Here is an 18,090-nt window from a genome sequence, read left to right as displayed (position 1 = left end):
GGGCTTGTTGCCCTCCAATCACTTTTGTCTATTGAATTTCCAATCGAATGAGCCTTTTTTGAAGTTTCTACGACAATGCCTTCTATAAAAACCTTATATCCCCCCAGGGCATAAGTTTAAACCCTTGCCCCAAGGGTTGTGGGGGAGTGGCCTCTTAAAAAACATATTTTCTATCTGGAAATCAACTACGCTGAACAAAATGGCCATCTCAAAATTTTGATTGGATGTGTGTGGGGAAATGATGGGCGTGGGGGGGGGGGGGGGGGTTGCCCTCCAATCACTTTTGACTATTAAAAAGGCACTAGCCCTTTGAATTTCCAATCGAATGAGCCTTTTTTGAAATTTGTACGACAACGCCTTCTATAAAAACCTTATAAGCCCTAAGGGCATAATCTAAAACCCTTGCCCTGTGGGTTTCGGGAGAATGTTCTCCTCAAAAACACATTTTCTACCCGGAAATCAACTATACTGAACAAAATTGTTGTCTCAAAATTTTGATTGGATGTGTTTGGGGGATTGATGGGCTGGGGGGGGGGGGGCTAGTTGCCCTCCAATCACTTTTGACTATTAAAATGGGCACTAGAACTCTCAATTCCCAATCGAATGAGAAGTTTCTACGACGAAGTTTTCCTTTTGAAGTTTGTACGACGACCCCTTCCATAGGAAGTGCCCTGCTCTAAAGGAAAAAAAAATAATACATAGTACATTGTGCCAACATCGTTCTTATATGTCCCCAGGGCATATCTCAAAATTTTTATTGGATATGTTTGGGGGAATGATGGGCGGGGGGGGGGGAGTTGCCCTCCAATCACTTTCGACTATTAAAAAGGGCACTAGAACTCTCAATTTCCAATTGAATGAGCCCCTTTTCAAGTTTCTACGACGACCCCTTCTACAAAAACCTTACATGCCCACAGGGCAAAACCTAAAACCCTTGCCCTGAAGGTTGGGGGGGAGTGTCTACCTCAGAAACATATTTTATATCTGGAAATCAACTACGCTGAACAAATTGACTATTTCAAATTTTGATTGGATGTGTTTGGGGCAATGATGGGCGGGGGGGGGGCTAGTTGCCCTTCAAATCACTTTCAACTATTAAAAAGGGCACTAGCCCTTTGAATTTCCAAACGCATGAGCATTTTTTGAAGTTTCTACGACAACGCCTTCTATAAAAACCTTATATGCCCCCAGAGCATAACTTAAAATCCTTGCCCTGGGGGTTGTTGGGGAGTTTCCTCCTCAGAAATATATTTTCTATCTGGAAATCAACTACGCAGAACCAAATGGCTATCTCAAAATTTTTATAGGATGTGTTTGGGGGAATGAGGGGCGGGGGGGGGGCTAGTTGCCCTCCAATCACTTTCGACTATTAAAAAGAGCACTAGCCCTTTGAGTTTCCAATCAAATGAACATTTTTTGAAGTTTCTACGACAACGCTTTCTATAAAAACCTTATATGCCCCCAGGGCATAACTTACAACCCTTGCCCTGAGGGTTGTGGGAGAGCGTCCTCCTCGAAAACATTTTTTTTATTTGGAAATCAACTACGCTGAACAGAATGGCTATCTCAAAGTTTTGATTGGTTGTGTTTTGGGGAATGATGGGCGGGGGGGGGGGCTATTGCCCTCCAGTCACTTTTGACTGTTAAAAAGGATACTAGCCCTTTGAATTTCCAATCGAATGAGCCTGTTTTGAAGTTTCTACGACAACACCTTCTTTAAGAATCTTATATGCCCCCAGGGCATAACTTAAAACCCTTGCGCTGAGGGTTGTTGGGGAGTGTCCTCATCAAAAACATATTTTCTGGCTGGAAATAAACTACGCTGAACAAAAGGGCTATCTCAAAATTTTGGTTGGATGTGTTTGGGGGAAGTAGGGGGGTGGGGGGGGGGGCTAGTTGCCCTCCAATCACTTTCTACTATTAAAAAGGGCACTAGAACTCTCAATTTCCAATCGAATGAGCCCCTTTTGAAGTTTCTACGATGACCTCCTTCATATGAAGTGCCCTGCTCTAAAGGAAAAAAAATAATACATAGTACATTGTGCCAACATCGTTCTTATATGCCCCCAGTGAATAACCTAACACCCTTAGCCTGAGGGTTGTGGGGGAGTGTCCTCCTTAAAAACATATTTTATATCTGGAAATCAACTATGCTGAACAAAATGGCTATCTCAAAGTTTTGATTGGATGTGTGTGGGGTAATGATGGGCTTGGGGGGGGGGGGCGGCTAGTTGCCCATTAAACATTTTTGACTACTAAAAAAGGGCACAAGCCACTCCAGTTTCCAAACGAATGAGCGATTTTTAAAGTTTCTACGACAACTCACTCGATACGAAGGGCCCGGCTGAAAAAAAACACATTGTGCCCACATCGTTCTTTACTTAGGCAGCGCTAGTGCGCTGCCTATGATAGCGTTGGCATTGGTTTGGAGGATGTAATTTCATAGCATATCCCTGTCTTATAAATTGTGTATTGTTTTCAAAACAAAAGGGGAAATAATTAGAATATCAGTTAGCCGGGTTTTTATACATCCGGAAAAGGAGAAAATGCGGACACATTGTGGACACATAAATTCACACCTCTTATATGTACTGCGTTGAATTAAATAGAGCCTATCCCAAAGCTTAAAAGCTTTTGTCTTACGATTTTAGGTCTAGTCCCAAGATCTGGGTAAACTGACAAACGTGGAAAATTTTAGGTTTATTTTAATTCATTCTAAATAGGGTTTCGTCATGAGGATCTAAGTTAATTTGGATCCAACCTAGAATTTTTTAGAAGTAGGCAGAAAGTTTTTTCGAATATTTTTTATTCAGTACAAAATAGTTTGGGCTGTGCAAGCATGTCAAACATAGACAAAGCATAATAAACGCGTACAGATATTTGAAAATAACCACTGTTTCACTTAAATTTTAATAATTAGAATCATGATTAGATAAATGATCAGGCTTGAAAATTAAACAAACTCATGAAGCTAAAAGCAGCATTTCCACATTTTTAACAGTTTTTTATCTTTGATTTAGACGCGTCATCCCTGACAAAATTCAATTTCTTTTATATCCATTTTTCACGCTACTTATTACTATATTTAGTTTTTTTTTTTTTTTCAATATTAGATCTTTTTAAATATGACCGTCATTTAATTGTTTCAGGTTCACACACATCGCACTCGAGCTAATCACAAAATAAAGCAGCTCTCTGTCCCATCAGACTTTGTCATGGTTCAGGAACATTGTCAGCTACCAAGACTATATATGGAATTATTTGCTGTTGTCTGTATCGCAACATCCCATTATGTTGCGTTTTCTAAATGTGGCAACGGTCCTGATGCGCCCTGGTGTTTCTTTGATTCTATGGCTGATAGAAAAGGTAGTCTCTTCCCCCAATATTTCGCAATTGTTGCACTTGTTGTGTCACTACAAGTGTAGAGTAGCCTCTCTTTAGTATAAAGCCCCTTCTGTATAAAGTAGCGGGCGGAAAAAAACAGTAGCCTACAGGGGATATATACCTCTCTTTACTAAGTCACCGCAGTTGAATCAAGGTCCTATAAAGGAGACTCATCTTTGAGTTTAGAAAAAAAGAAAAAGAGAGTTAAACAGATTAAACTGAATTTCATCATAATGTTATTAATAGTTCTAAATACCAAACTTGCCTAATTAGGTAATAAGTGTTACCTTATTAGACATACTTGTAGTTTCAGGTTTTTGATCAGTTTCAAACTCTAATATAAATGATCAAAGTCTCCTTCATCTGCGCAAAAACAAAAAAAACAAAAAATTTAATCTTTAAAAAAGAAAAAAAAAATTTTTTTTTTTAAAAAGAAAACTGAATCTTAGTACCCAAAGAATACGCTCGATTAGTCGATTATTGTATAATTGTGCAAGCAATTCTATTTTTTTTTTTTTTCAGTTCAATTTTAATAATTTTTCTCAAATAGAGATAGTCGCAATGGTGTGTTTATTACAATTAATTTGTCAATGGCGCTAGGTGAAAACACTTAACCATAAGATGCTGTTGTAGACTCGGATTTGATTAGATCGCTTTAATACTGGTGTCCCTCTAACCTTAATTAACTTTAAGAGTATGTACACCTCCCCCCCCCCCCCGAGAGAAGCCGCAAAGAGTGCATTTGGACGCCTAAATATCCAAACTCATTGATTCGTCAAATAACTACAGAATGAGTTTTAGGGAAAGAAAGGTGATTGAAATTCATATGTAATCCCTCTTGATTCCTGGGAATATTTTTTTTCTAAGCCTTTATTATTAGCGCTACGGGGGTGGTGGTGGTAATATTACCCCTCTCATAGGGACAATCTTCATCCATGTAGCATAAAGTATTACATTTACCTGTCAACCAGAACAGGAGCGGAAAAGGCGAGTTGGGGAATAATGACCTGGAAATTTCTTTGGGGGGAAAGAGTTAAGTGCTACCTGGAGTTTTGTTTTCAGCGATTTTCAACGGTAATATTGATCTTTTTCCTGTCTATATATACTGTCTCAATGTATTCAAACATATATGTATAATGTATTCAAATATCAGAGAACTCTATTGTAGAGGTCGGGATGATTTCAGCCCAATGGAAGATGAAAAGTCTCGCTGAATTCCCATCCATACGAACAATAATACCCCTTTTCGTCGACCAGAAGTTATTTAGTAAAATCATAGGCAGCGCAATACCGCTGCCTAAGTAGAGAACGATGTGGGCACAATATGTTTTTTTTTTTCTCCATACCCGGGCACTTCGTATCGAAGGAGTTGTGGTAGAAACTTCGAAGAGGGCTCATTCAATTGAAAATTGGAGTGGCTAGTGCCCTTTTTAATAGTCGAAAGTGATTGGAGGGCCACTCGCCCCCCCCCCTCCCCACGACCCTCATTCCCCCAAACACATCCAATCAAAATTTTCAGAGAGCCATTTTGTTCATCGTAGTTGATTTCCAGATAGAAAATATGTTGTTGAGGAGGACATTCCCCCACAACCCTTGGGGCAAGGGTTTTAAGTTATGCCCTGAGGGCATATAAGAACGATGTTGGCACAATGTATTATTTATTATTTTTTTCCGTTAGAACAGGGCACTCCGCATCGAAAAATTTGTTGTAGAAACTTCGAAAAAGGCTCATTCAATTGGAAATTGGAGTGGCTTGTGCCCTTTTTAAAACTCGAAAGTGATTGGAAGGCAACTAACACCCCTTCCACGCCCACCTTTTCTTGAAACACATCCAATCCAAATTTTGGGATAGCCATTTTGTTCAGCGTAATTGATTTTCAGATATAAATTATGTTTCTGAGGAGGACACTCCCCCACAGCCTTCAGGGTAAACGTTGTAAGTTATGCCCTTGGTGCATATAAGGTTTTTTATAGAAGGCGTTTTCGTAGAAACTTCAAAAAAGGCTCATTCGATTGGAAATTCAAAGGGCTAGTGCCCTTTTTAACAGTCGAAAGTGATTGGATGGCAACTAGCCCCCCCCCCGCCCATCATTCCCCAAACACATCCAACCAAAATTTTGAGATAGCCATCTTGTTCAGCGTAGTTGATTTCCAGATAGAAAATATGTTTTTGAAGAGGATACTCCCCCACAACCCTCGAGGCAAGGGTTTTAAGTTATGTCCTGAGGGCATATAAGAAGATGTTGGCAAAATGTATTATTTTTTTTCCTTTAGAGCAGGGCACCTCGTATCGAAGAAGTTGCCGTAGAAACTTCGAAAAGGGCTCATTCAATTGGAAATTGGAAGGCAACTAACACCCCTTTCACGCCCACCATGTCCCGACCCCATCCAATCAAAAAATTTTTATAGCCATTTTGTTCAGCGTAGTTGATTTTCACATAGAAATTATGTTTTTGAGGAGGACACTCTCCCACGGCCCTCAGGGCAAGTGTTTTAAGTTATGCTTTGGGGTTATATGATGTTTTATAGAAAATATTGTCGTAAAAATTTCAAAAAAGGCTCGTTCGACTGGGAATTGGATAGACTAGTCCTATTCTGAGCAATTGAGAGTGATATGAAGGTAACTAACCCCCCTCTCACACCCACCGTATCCCCAAGCACATCTAAAAAACATTTTATGCTAGCCATTTTATTCAACATAGTTTTAAGTTCTGTAAATTAGGTCTTTGAGGATGACAACCCCCCCCCTCACAGCCCTCAGGACAAGTGTTGTAAATTATGCCCTGGGGGCATATAAAGTTTTTATAGAACGCGTTGTCGTAGAAACTTTAAAAACGGCTCATTCAATAAGAAATTGAAATTACTAGTACCCTTTATAATAGTCGAAAATAATTGGAAGGCAACTAACACCCCTTCCACGCCCACCATTTCCCCAAACCCATCCAATCAAAATTTTGAAATAGCCATTTTGTTCCACGTATTTTAAAGTTCAGGAAATTATACCTTTGAGCATGACACTCCCCCCACAGTCTTCAGGGCAAGGCTTATAATTTATACCCTGGGGGCATATAAGTTTTAATTGAAATCTTTGTCGTAGAAACTTCAAAAAGGGCTCATTCGATTGGAAATTCAAAGGTCTAGCGCCTTTTAATAGTCGAAAGTGATTTGAGGGCAACTAACCCCCCTCTCTCGCCCACCTTTTCCCCAAACACATCCAATCAAAGTTTTTAGATAGCCATTTTGTTCAGCGTTGTTGATTTCCAGATTACGTAAGTTGTAAGATTGTAAGTTATGCCCTTGGGGCATATAAGGTTTTACAGAACGCGTTATCGTAGAAACTTCAAAAAGGGCTCATTCGATTGGAAATTGAAATGGCTAGTGCTCTTTTTAATAGTCGAAAGTGATTGGAAGGCAACTAACACCTTTTCCACGCCCACCATTTCCCCAAACATATCCAATCAAAATTTTGAGATAGGGTCATTTTGTTCCACCCAGTTTGAAGTTCAGGAAATTATACCTTTGAGCAGGACACTCCCCCCACATTCTTCAGGACAAGGGTTATAAGTTATGACCTGGGGGCATATAAGGTTTTCATTGAAATCTTTGTCGTAGAAACTTGAAAAAGGGCTCATTCGATTGGAAATTCAAAGGGCTGGTGCTCTTTTTAATAGTCGAAAGTGATTTGAGGGCAACTAACCACCCTCTCATGCCAACCTTTTCCCCAAACACATTCAATCAAAATTTTTAGATAGCCATTTTATTCAACGTAGTTTAAAGTTTTGGAAATTAGGTCTTTAAGGATGACAACCCATCCCCCCCCACAACCCTCATGGCAAGAGTTGTAAGTTATACCCTGGGAGCATGTAAGGCTTTTATAGAAAGCGATGTTGTAAAAACATCAAAAAGGGCTCGTGTGGGTATAATGTATTATTTTTGTTGTTGTTGTTGTTGTTGTTGTTGTTGTTTAGACCAGGGCACTTCGTATCGAAGAAGTTGTCGTGGGAACTTCGAAAAGGGTTCATTCGATTGAAAATAGAAAGGGCTGATGCCCTTTTTAATAGTCGAAAGTGATTGGAGGGCAACTAATCCTCCTCCCAAGCCCACCCTCCCATTTGCCCATTATGTTAAAAAACTAAATGTCGCCTTAAGATTGAATCAAAATTCCCAGTGTTAATGCTAATTCCCAATAAGGCATCTCAGCAGTATCCCTAGAACGACTAAGGGTAGTATGTTCATACTTTCGGGGCTACTTTTGCTCTTAAAATTTAAACAAATCAAAATAGCGTGAGTGTATCCAAGCTATCAAAGAAAGTATACAGATTTTTTTTGCGAATGATATCAAGTTTTCCATTTCAGGCCAACTAGAGGAGGGATGAAACTAAATTAAACACTACTATTTGTGTCCAGATTTTTAAAAGTGTGTATGTTGTTAAAATTTGCTGAAAATTTTCCTCCAGAAAACAAATAGCAGGCCCAACTATAAAGTCTTAAAAAAACAAAAAGATTTAAACTATGATTTTCTTTTTCCCTGAAAAGACTATGTCAATATAAAAAGAACAGAAATTAATTAAGAAAACTTTTTCCACAAAATAAGTTTTTCAAAGAAAAGTAAAGAAGTCTGTTAAACCAAAAATGAGCAAAAATAAAATTAAAATAATCCACCAAGCGTGAAACTACCACAAATCAGCATCAATTAATAAATGAAACCCAAAACGAACGGAAATTACAATAAATAACCGAATCAAACTCAAAACGAGCAGAAATTATCAAAACGAGCAGAAATTAACATAAGTTGGGCTCAAAACCCCTATGCCTTCTCAAGGCCAGAACATAATTTGCACTTTACTGTAAAAAATACAAATGAATGTGTATTGTCAGTTTAATATACATATACTGATGTTTAGTAATCAAAATGTTCATAGTATTTGATTTATTAAAGTTAAAAAAGTAAACACATTTATATTTTTTCAGTAAAGTGCAAATTTTGTTCTGGCCTTGGGAAGGCATAAGGGTTCTGAGCCCAACTTATGTTAATTTCTGCTCGTTTTGAGTTTGACTCGGTTATTTATTGTAATTTCTGTTCGTTTTGGGTTTCATTTATTTATCGATGCTGATTTGTGGTAGTTTCACGCTTGGTAGATTATTTGATTTTATTTTTGCTCATGTTTTGTTTAATGGAGTTCTTTACTTTTCTTTGAAAAACTTATTTTGTGGAAAGAGTTTTTTTTAATTAATATTATTAAGAACTTATTTAACAAAACTACTGATCATCGAAAGTTTTCACTAAATGTTCCAATTTTGTCCAAAATTCTAATTACAATCCAAAATTCTAATTCTTAAGCAGAAAAACTGAAAAAGCGGGATGCTACCAATGTATTTACAATTATTAATATATACAATTATATATATACAATTTACATTATCGTATGTATTTACACAATGTACAATTTATCCTATCTTTATTAAACCTGTACATGATTTGTAAAACGATCAGCAATTAAACAAGAAAAGAAACTTGTTTCAACCGAAAGTAAGGAACAACATTAAAACTTTGAACCGAAATCATTCCGTATATGAAGGGTGCTGCTCCTCAAAAGCTCTTAGGAATATTGCAAAATCCAGGTTAAGCTGAAACGTTTCGTGTGTGGATAAGCCAAAAGAAATCAGACAAAAATTTGTCCTTTATCGTTACCCATTATGCCCGTTATACATATAGCAAAGGACAAAATAAAAGCCGAAATCGAGTGTATATGAACATCTTGCTCTATGAGTCAATACTAATCAACCTATAAAATGGATGTAACTTACAGTTGACTGCATCCACTCTCCGTCGAGCGTGCACATTGTTTGAATATACATTGAATTTACTAAGCTATCTTCTAAAGCTAAATGAATAGTGGTCTTTTACGATGTTATATAACAAAAACCAAGCGTTTACAAAAGATAGTTAAGAGCAACGGTAAAACTTGGAACGATCAGAAAATACCCTAAATATTAGTCTGGCAACCATCGTAATCCGCTTAGGTTAGGCTCTTTACGCTTAGGTTATATTTCTGCATACAGGATTTACTCCACACTAATGAACTGAACAATAGAAAGTGTGAAATGTGTTTTTAGAGAACACAGCGATAGGTTTTGTACATTATCATTGTGTTTTTTTTTCACTTTTGATTAAAACATATCTGTAATGAAACTTTCAGGGTATATTAAGGGGGATGTTCAAAATTGATCAAATGGCGACCAGCCCTCTCCCAGACCTTTTACTCCCTCCATCCCCCCCCCCCCCACGCTTCAACACTAATCAAAATTTTGAGATGATCATTTTCTTAAAAATAGTGAAAAGGTCCAATAACTATGCATCTGAGGAAAACCTGAAATCCACACAGCCCCCGGAGCAAGGGTTGTAAATTATGAATTTGACCATTGTTTACATAGAGGACTTGCTATTGGAAAAGAGAGGGAAGTTTAATCCTGGGTATATCCAAGAAGGCTGAGGGTATTAAGGTGAAACTTAAGGCAATGTTTAACTAAATCAAAAGACACTTCATACATACAGGTTATCTATCAAAAGGGCGTGTCTGCAATATCAAAATTCCTAACTAGTTGAAATTGAATAGGTTTCTTTTTTTTCTTATTTGTATTCAGTCCACTTTTCAGGTACTGCTAGAGCCAAAAAGCTTGTCTATGTGGCAAAGCTTATTACAAAGCTTATGGTCAGATATCTGTAATGAAACTAAAAAAAACTCCGTAGGCAAATTGTAATTACTTTAAAAAATACCGAATCAATAATTGAACTGTTTTTTCGGACAATTAAAGTTTAATCACTGAGTCGACCAATTCAAGTAATTACGTAATCGCACATCCCCTGTTGTGGACGTTGCTGTTTACGGAGCTGAGAGACCTAGTAATGGGTATATTTGTATAATATGTGGTTACTGAACTGTTTGTCAGGGGGCATGGGCTATATAATATTTTTTTCTCCAAATTTTTCTAAATAACGCCAATTTGTCCTACAAACTATTTGGGGGGGTGGGGGCAACTGACCATGTCCGGATATACCGACATCTGTGAAGCTCGGGTCCAGTGACCGTATTTTCAGGTTGAAGTCAATTTTAATTGATGTTCAAATTGAGACGTTTAATCAAAATATATGACAAAATTAACGTAATAATTGAAACTTTGGAGGTGGCTCATTCGATTGGAAATTGAGAATTCTAGCGCCCTTTTTAAGAATTAAAAGTGATCGGAGGATAATAACCCACTTCCCACGCCCTTTTTAGCTGCTATCTCCCCAAAGACGTCAATTTTATATTACAAATTTTAGAGCCATTTTGTTAAAATAGTCTAAAGATCAAATAACTATGCTTACGGGGATGACACGACCCCCCCAGTCCCTAGGCCCAGGGCTGTAAGTTATCCAAGTTGTTCATTGCTAGCATATAGGGTTTTTTATTGGGGAAAGAGGGGCATGTTCGACCCCGGGTCTCAAAAAGGCTTAGGGCAATAGGGTGGAACCTCCAGGAAAACCAAGGGGAATATCGAACACAACCAAAACACACTATATTCTTGCTGGTTGCCCAAAGGGAGTATTAGCAATATCTCAGGAACGACTGAGGATATTTAGTTGAAACTTTCAGGGTATATTAAGGGGGATGTTCAAAAGTGATCAAATGGCGACCAGCCCTCTCCCAGACCTTTTACTCCCTCCATCTCTCCCCCCCCCCCCCACGCTTCAACACTAATCAGAATTTTGAGATGATCATTTTGTTAAAAATAGTGAAAAGGTCCAATAACTATGCATCTGAGGAAAACCTGAAATCCACACAGCCCCCGGAGCAAGGGTTGTAAATTATGAATTTGACCATTGTTTACATAGAGGACTTGCTATTGGAAAAGAGAGGGAAGCTTAATCCTGGGTGTATCCAAGAAGGCTGAGGGTATTAAGGTGAAACTTAAGGGAATGTTTAACTAAATCAAAAGACACTTCATACATACAGGTTATCTATCAAAAGGGCGTGTCTGCAATATCAAAATTCCTAACTAGTTGAAATTGAATAGGTTTCTTTTTTTTCTTATTTGTATTCAGTCCACTTTTCAGGTACTGCTAGAGCCAAAAAGCTTGTCTAGGTGGCAAAGCTCATTACAAAGCTTATGGTCAGACATCTGTAATGAAACTAAAAAAAACTCCGTAGGCGAATTTTAATTACTTTAAAAAATACCGAATCAATAATTGAACTGTTTTTTCGGACAATTAAAGTTTAATCACTGAGTCGACCAATTCAAGTAATTACGTAATCGCACACCCCCTGTTGTGGACGTTGCTGTTTACGGAGCTGAGAGACCCAGTAATGGGTATATTTGTATAATATGTGGTTACTGAACTGTTTGTCAGTTTGATTCTTTTTTTCTTTCTTTTTTTTCAAAGCCTAAGATTAAGACTGCGAAGGTATTGAGAATTGGAAACTATACACCTGACGGACGTGTTGTTAAGAGGCATTTGTTAGATATATCAGCCACGCAAAGATTTAGCTCCAGCATTTTTATTGGAGTGGGGGGGGGGGTAAGAGGGGTCCACTTCCGGAGAGTCAAGGGGCATGGGCTATATAATATTTTTTTCTCCAAATTTTTCTAAATAACGCCAATTTGTCCTACAAACTATTTGGGGGGTGGGGGCAACTGACCATGTCCGGATATACCGACATCTGTGAAGCTCGGGTCCAGTGACCGTATTTTCAGGTTGAAGTCAATTTTGATTGATGTTCAAATTGAGACGTTTAATCAAAATATATTACAAAATTAACGTAATAATTGTTTTTGTTTTTACATGGTATCAACTCTCTTGCATACATAAAGTAAAATATCTAAAGCTGAACGGGCCTACCATGACAAAACCAAAGAAGTAAACAGTCAAAACAACGAGTCTGTGGCCAGTAGGAAGCAAAAAAAAGAAGAAAAATCAAATAATAATTCAAAATAGGGAGAAATATAAAATTAAAAGACAATAAAAAGGAAAAATCAAACTAAAATTTTAAATATAAAGTTGTTTTACATATTGGTCTGATTTTTGTTCTTTTTACCCTCTTTTTATTTAAGATCAAATCTGAACTGAATCAATTAGATCCATCAGAATTAATTAGAACCAATTAGATCAATTGAACTGAACCCCATCCCCTTCACATTTGCTTAAAAGGCATATCTCAAAGATCGTGTCATTTTAATTAAGCAATCTACCGTACTCAATTAAGAAGATATTGTTCTTACATATTTCATGGAACTTTCAAGTATTTTATGATTGTGACCAATTGAATAAAAACAATCCAATCAAATATATAAATGTGAAATAACTTAATAAACTGTGACGAGCGTTTCAGAATAGCTGGTTCTTTGTTGGCATAAATCTATAAGCTTACATAGGCACGTTTATGAAAAACTCGGTGACCAGTTAAGAGCCCCATACGGGTACAACTAACTCTAAGAGCACCGCTCGGAAATATGAAAAACTATACTTGCTTTTGCAGGAATCCTAGCATATTAGATAATTTACTGTTGGAGACTGCCCCTACCTATTCAACATGAGGTAAACTCGAAAGACCGAAACCCAAACTAAGATTTAATGCTTATGTTTCAGCTAAAATATTTGGCCTTTTGGCTAGGTATTATTATAAACTAAACATTAAAAAAAGGGGGGGGGGCGATTATTCGGATTTTTCTTTCATTATAATTCCTTTTGCTGCGCATGTGGAGACATATTACTAGGCCTATCTGTTATTGCATTCTTTCAGGTGAGCAGCATGGATATAACATCCCTGAAATGCAACCTTGCCCTGAGCTGGGACAATGGCTACGTGAAGAATGGGACCACTCAGTTTTAAATTCACCTGTTGGAAGAGATAGTGTCCCAGAACTAGTCAAAAGGTTGTTTTCTGATGCTTACCTGTGCCTATACCAAAGTACAGATGTGATGATGTATCGATGAAACTAATTTGAGACACAGCCAAAATTACATTTATGATACATACTCATTAGCGTTTCTTCTTTTTTACTTGAGCCTTTCAGTATTAAGAAAAGTTTTAGTTTTGATTGCATGACGTTCTATTGTGAATTTGATTTTATGACCTTTAAATAGAGTATCTTGTCCTTAAATAAATTAATGCAGAATTAGTTCCCAAGTTTATATAGTATTTTCATCTGTTTTTATATCAGCAACGTTATGCTAAACCGTCAAAGTAATCATTCCAGAGAAAGGAGTAATTGACATTATTCGTCTTTAAATATGTAGAAAGATAAATCTCTCTCTCTCTCCTCTCCAAAATGGCGGTTGTAAATCGAATGTAAAACATCACTCTCGGAACTGAAAAGATCAAAAAAGTCAAATTGAATTTGGAAAAGCCCTTTTCGAAAAACCTCAAAAAACTAAATGCCAAAATCGTACCAAGTTCGCAAATTGCCTTTTGAATCTCTGTCTATCAAGCAGAAGGGTTGTGATCGCATAAACAATGGGTGGTAATTAAAAAGAAAAAAGTAAATGGTTAATAGGCACAAAGATTCATTTATTAATAAATTCAATGAAATATATATATTCAACAAACTAACCACGATGAGTTAAGCTCTACTGAAATGAAACTTGGCCAGTACCATCTTGGTTTTAAAAAACACTGGATATTCACTTTTCAATTAAATTCCTGAATTCAATCATTCAACTAACACATATTTCCAAGTTTACTAAAAGTAAGATGTAAAGCCTTGTTTTAAGTACGATTCACATTCTGTTGTTCCTCCAGCGCCGCCCAGTGTTCCCTAATGTGTTTAGCTATTTTAACTCGTCTTCTTTTCTTCTTTGGTTGTTCAACAAGCATCTCGGTATTATTTTTTTGTCCGCACGGTTTTTTCTTTTTCTTTAAACAAGATAGCGGGTTCGGTCCTCCTTTTTTCTTTCTCTTCTTTTTTGAGGGCTTCTCAGTGTCTCCTATTATTTTCTCTTTAAGCTCCTTTAGTCTCTCTTTCTGAAATTCGGATACATCCATTCTAAAAAGAAAATTATCGTTAGTCTACCAGCGTCTTAAATAAAGTAATTTTTATATTTTTGAAATTGTTTACAACAGATAAAAAGTGCAAATCCAAATCTACGTAGTATTAAAGATACGTGCAATACGTAGAAGGAATAAAAACCTTAAAATGGATTCAGAACCGATACTGTTTACCAAACGTTGGGAAATCACTTTGGAGAGAAGATGCGTCAAATGTAGTAAAACAGGCGAATTATATGAAAATTACGGGGAAACTTGAAAAAAAATATAAATTTTGGCGGGGAAGGGGGGGGGGGTCTACCTAGGACAATTTTATATTGGTTTGATTTTTTATTTTGTTAAACAACATAAATTTAAATCTTTAAAAAAATTTCGGATTCAGTTTTGTGTTGATGCTTTCTGCGAAAAACCATTACATTAAGTTTCTCTCCGAACTACAGACACTATAGGTTACTTATCTGAATGATTTTTAATTATCAGACCAGCCCTTTCTCTTACCAACATTTTTACATTTGCACTGTATTTCCCCATTCGCCACACAATTTGCCCATTTTTTTGCTTTTCTCAGCCCCTCCCTCCCCCCCCTGAAACAAATCCTGTGTATGCGCACGCGCCCTCGCTTTGAGTTCCACATTCTGTGAAACTCGTGTCTAAGGTTGCACACTCAGCCAATCAAAAAGCTTTAGTCTCCACCATCTTCATCCCCTGTGTTCATATTTTTTTTTGTTTTTCAAGCAGTGTTCACGTGGATGTCTAACTAAACTTCTACATTTGGAACACAAAACCCGCTTAAAAAATGTCATTACTGGCGTGCTAAGCACAAAAGACGTATCTAAATTTTGGATTCTTTTCAACTTTACAAATGCCAAGAAGTTGGTTATTCTTGGTCATTATTAAATGAAAAAAGCCAAATCTTGCTTGGAAATGAGCTAAAAAGATATAAAGAATTTTATTCGTTGGAATCTTAAGTGAATCAGCCGTATCCAGAAAGCCAATCATTATTAGTGTGTCTTAATGAGGGCAAAAGCTCTATCCCAAGACAAGTACGAGGTTCGGGAAAAAGCAAGTAAAAAAAAAATATATATACCAGCTGTTGCCAAACAACATCTGTTCCCTAAAGTTTTAGGGGGTAAAGGTATGGAAATATAACAACGAAAAACTCGCATTTGTATTGTTCAAGGACTTGACAGATAGTGGTACAAATTTCATTTAGGCAGGTGACAGCCTTCCTCCCACACCTTCCGGTATCCAAGCTCACCCGCCCCTCCTTCCGATAATAACATTGCACCCCCTTCTTCCACCCGCAAATAAAGCTTTCTATTCCATGCCTTCTAACGATGGCCATCTACCCCGGCTGTCCCCACTCTCGAGGACCTTTGGTTAAAGAGCGGTTCCTCGTGACTCACAAAGAATCAGCTTCCCATGGCGCATTTACCCAAGTCTTACGAGGGCTAGCATCCTCCGTGAGCCCCTTCCAAGGGGAAGGTGACAAAATGGGGTAACGTTTACCCCCAGCACCGGTATCTTACCGCCCAAGGATGGCATCAGCTGTCTTCCCTATGTCTTCTCGTCCACTTCCTCAACCCTAAGCTTAATCCTCACACCCTCAAGCCCGTTCAATCCATTATCCTTCCCATTTTAAACCAAGAAACTCTGAAAAGGGTGGGAGTGGTAAATATTATCTACCCTACAATTGACATGCAGGTCTCCTGACCCAAGAGCCAATCTTGACCCTCTAAGCTCCTTTTCTTCGCAGTTTACTGACAAAGCCCTCCCAAGCACTTTTATAAGGCAACTATGTAAGTATGACATGCCCTTTCTTAGCAATGTGGTCTATATTCCCTTGGAAATTCATTTTGTTCATTCTTTGTTAAAAGGGCATGGGGCTATTTCTCCCCCCCCCGATCACATTTGACCCTCAGAAAGGGCATTAAAAGTAGAATTGTTCTTGTACATTCGGGTCCCCTTGACCCAGTGACTTACGGATTTAAGTTTCAAACTGTTCGGGGAAAAAGCTTTTTATGTAGCTAATTTTTTCAATTATTCTACAAATTGTTAATCTTTGACGGTACTTGGAATGCAATTAACTTATGCTTGGAATCAATTAAATTTGCTGAGTGCAAAAAAAGTCATTCATGGATATAGCCAGGAGGCACTAGTACAAGAAGCGAGTAAATACACAAAAAAAACATTTGGATGATACCTGACATAGTATTAAGTTCTGTGTACGTTTTTCGGTTTTAGATTTTAAGCCTGCAATTAAGAAACAGCAAATATAATCAACTGTTGCATCAGAAAACTGTCTAATACCAACTTGGTTTTGTTAATGTGGCTGCCTAAAGTCTTGTGATTGTTATCGATAACGTATAAAAAGAAAAAGATAATTATTCTTCGAATCGAAATCGGGTACCGTATTTGGAATCAAGATATCGACGTGGAATCAGAATTCGAACCGAAATCGACAAAAATATTAGCATCGCCCCATCACTACTTCCAGGAAAGATTCTTAGTCAGTTCAGAGCAGTAGAAAAAAACATTACATTTACTTTATATTGGGATTTTTTTTTTTAGTTAACAAAATTTCCAGATACCTCGCTATTCTTCTGTAATTTTTTAGTGGCCATATCTAGAAGGAACTGGTTTCTGATTTCAAACTGACCAAATACTTTACCGTATTTGGAAACAAGATATCGAGGTGGAATCGGAATTCGAACCGAAATCGACAAAAATATTAGCATCGTCCCATCACTACTTCCAGGAAAGATTCTTAGCAGTAGAAAAAAGAGCATTAGAAAAAAACACTTAAATGAAACATTACATTTACTTTATACTGGAAATTTTTTTTTTTTTTTTTAGTTAACAAAATTTCCAGATACCTCGCTATTCTTCTGTAATTTTTAGTCTTCTTCTATTTTAATGTTTGCTGATGAAAATGTCTTGTTATTGTTATCGATTCCGTATAAAAAGAAAAAGATAATTATTCTTGGAATCGGAATCGGGTACCGTGTTTGGAATCAAGATATCGAGGTGGAATAAGAATTCGAACCGACAAAAGAGTCATGTAATTGTTATCGATACCGTAAAAAAAGAAAAAAAATATTCTTGTAACCGGGAACCGTGTATGAATCAATATATCGAGGTGTAATCGGGATTCCAACCGAAATCGAGATATATTAGCATCATATCATCACTACTTCTAGGACAAACGTGACTTAAAGTCAGTTCAGATCAGTAGAAAAAATTATTTTTACTTTTGAGTAGTCTCTTCGTTAACTTTTTCAGAGCTCATTTCTGACGGACGTTCCATAGTCGGGGTTTTACGATGCAAGTATATTATTGGAGTCCCTGGGATTTGTCTGGCATCTTCTCTCAAAGATCCATCCTGTGTCAGAAGAATATACCTAAAAGAATGTATAGAATTTTCAAGATAAAACTTCCATTTTCGTTTTATTCCTGGATGAAAGTTAAGATGAACCAAAATTTTATTCATTCACTTTATAAGCTATCTTTTATAACAAAGTTACAATTCAGTTTGCTTGTCATCTGCTATCTAACCACGTAAAGACAGGCTATAAATAGCCGTTTCCATAAATACTCATCTTTGTAGATGTTTCTGAAAAGAATATGATTGTGTTAGACGCAGAATCAAATATACCACTGAATCTTCAATCAGCGCCAA

General features: G+C 37.2%; 2 protein-coding genes across 6 annotated transcripts in view; one reads left to right on the top strand and one right to left on the bottom strand.

Moving 5' to 3' along the window:
- The window catches only part of CYLD (ubiquitin carboxyl-terminal hydrolase CYLD), a 115,793-nt gene extending 102,232 nt beyond the window's left edge, over positions 1 to 13,561 (top strand). For 2 of the 5 annotated variants that reach the window (XM_089100511.1, XM_089100512.1), the window contains exons 10-11: positions 3,150 to 3,366; positions 13,167 to 13,561. In XM_089100511.1, coding sequence (XP_088956637.1) covers positions 3,150 to 3,366; positions 13,167 to 13,360 — 411 coding nt within the window. In that variant the 3' untranslated portion in view covers positions 13,361 to 13,561. The remainder of the gene's footprint in view (positions 1 to 3,149; positions 3,367 to 13,166) is intronic. The other 3 variants (XM_089100513.1, XM_089100514.1, XM_089100515.1) reach the window with 2 other exon arrangements.
- Positions 13,562 to 13,808: 247 nt separating this feature from the next.
- On the bottom strand, positions 13,809 to 17,816 carry LOC148944389 (uncharacterized). The gene is made up of 2 exons (XM_089100395.1): positions 17,663 to 17,816; positions 13,809 to 14,409 (listed from the first exon to the last, which is right to left on the bottom strand). Exons 1-2 carry the CDS (start codon positions 17,716 to 17,718, stop codon positions 14,133 to 14,135), a joined length of 333 nt encoding a protein of 110 aa, XP_088956521.1. The 5' UTR covers positions 17,719 to 17,816; the 3' UTR covers positions 13,809 to 14,132.
- Positions 17,817 to 18,090: the final 274 nt, after the last annotated feature.

This window comes from Artemia sp. Qi Xiang Cuo, chromosome 14 (genome assembly GCF_049724085.1).
Source record: "Artemia sp. Qi Xiang Cuo chromosome 14, ASM4972408v1, whole genome shotgun sequence".
Classification (NCBI taxonomy): domain Eukaryota; kingdom Metazoa; phylum Arthropoda; class Branchiopoda; order Anostraca; family Artemiidae; genus Artemia; species Artemia sp. Qi Xiang Cuo.
The sequence above is the reverse complement of the archived record's forward strand: the minus strand, read 5'-3'. Positions and strand labels throughout refer to the sequence as shown.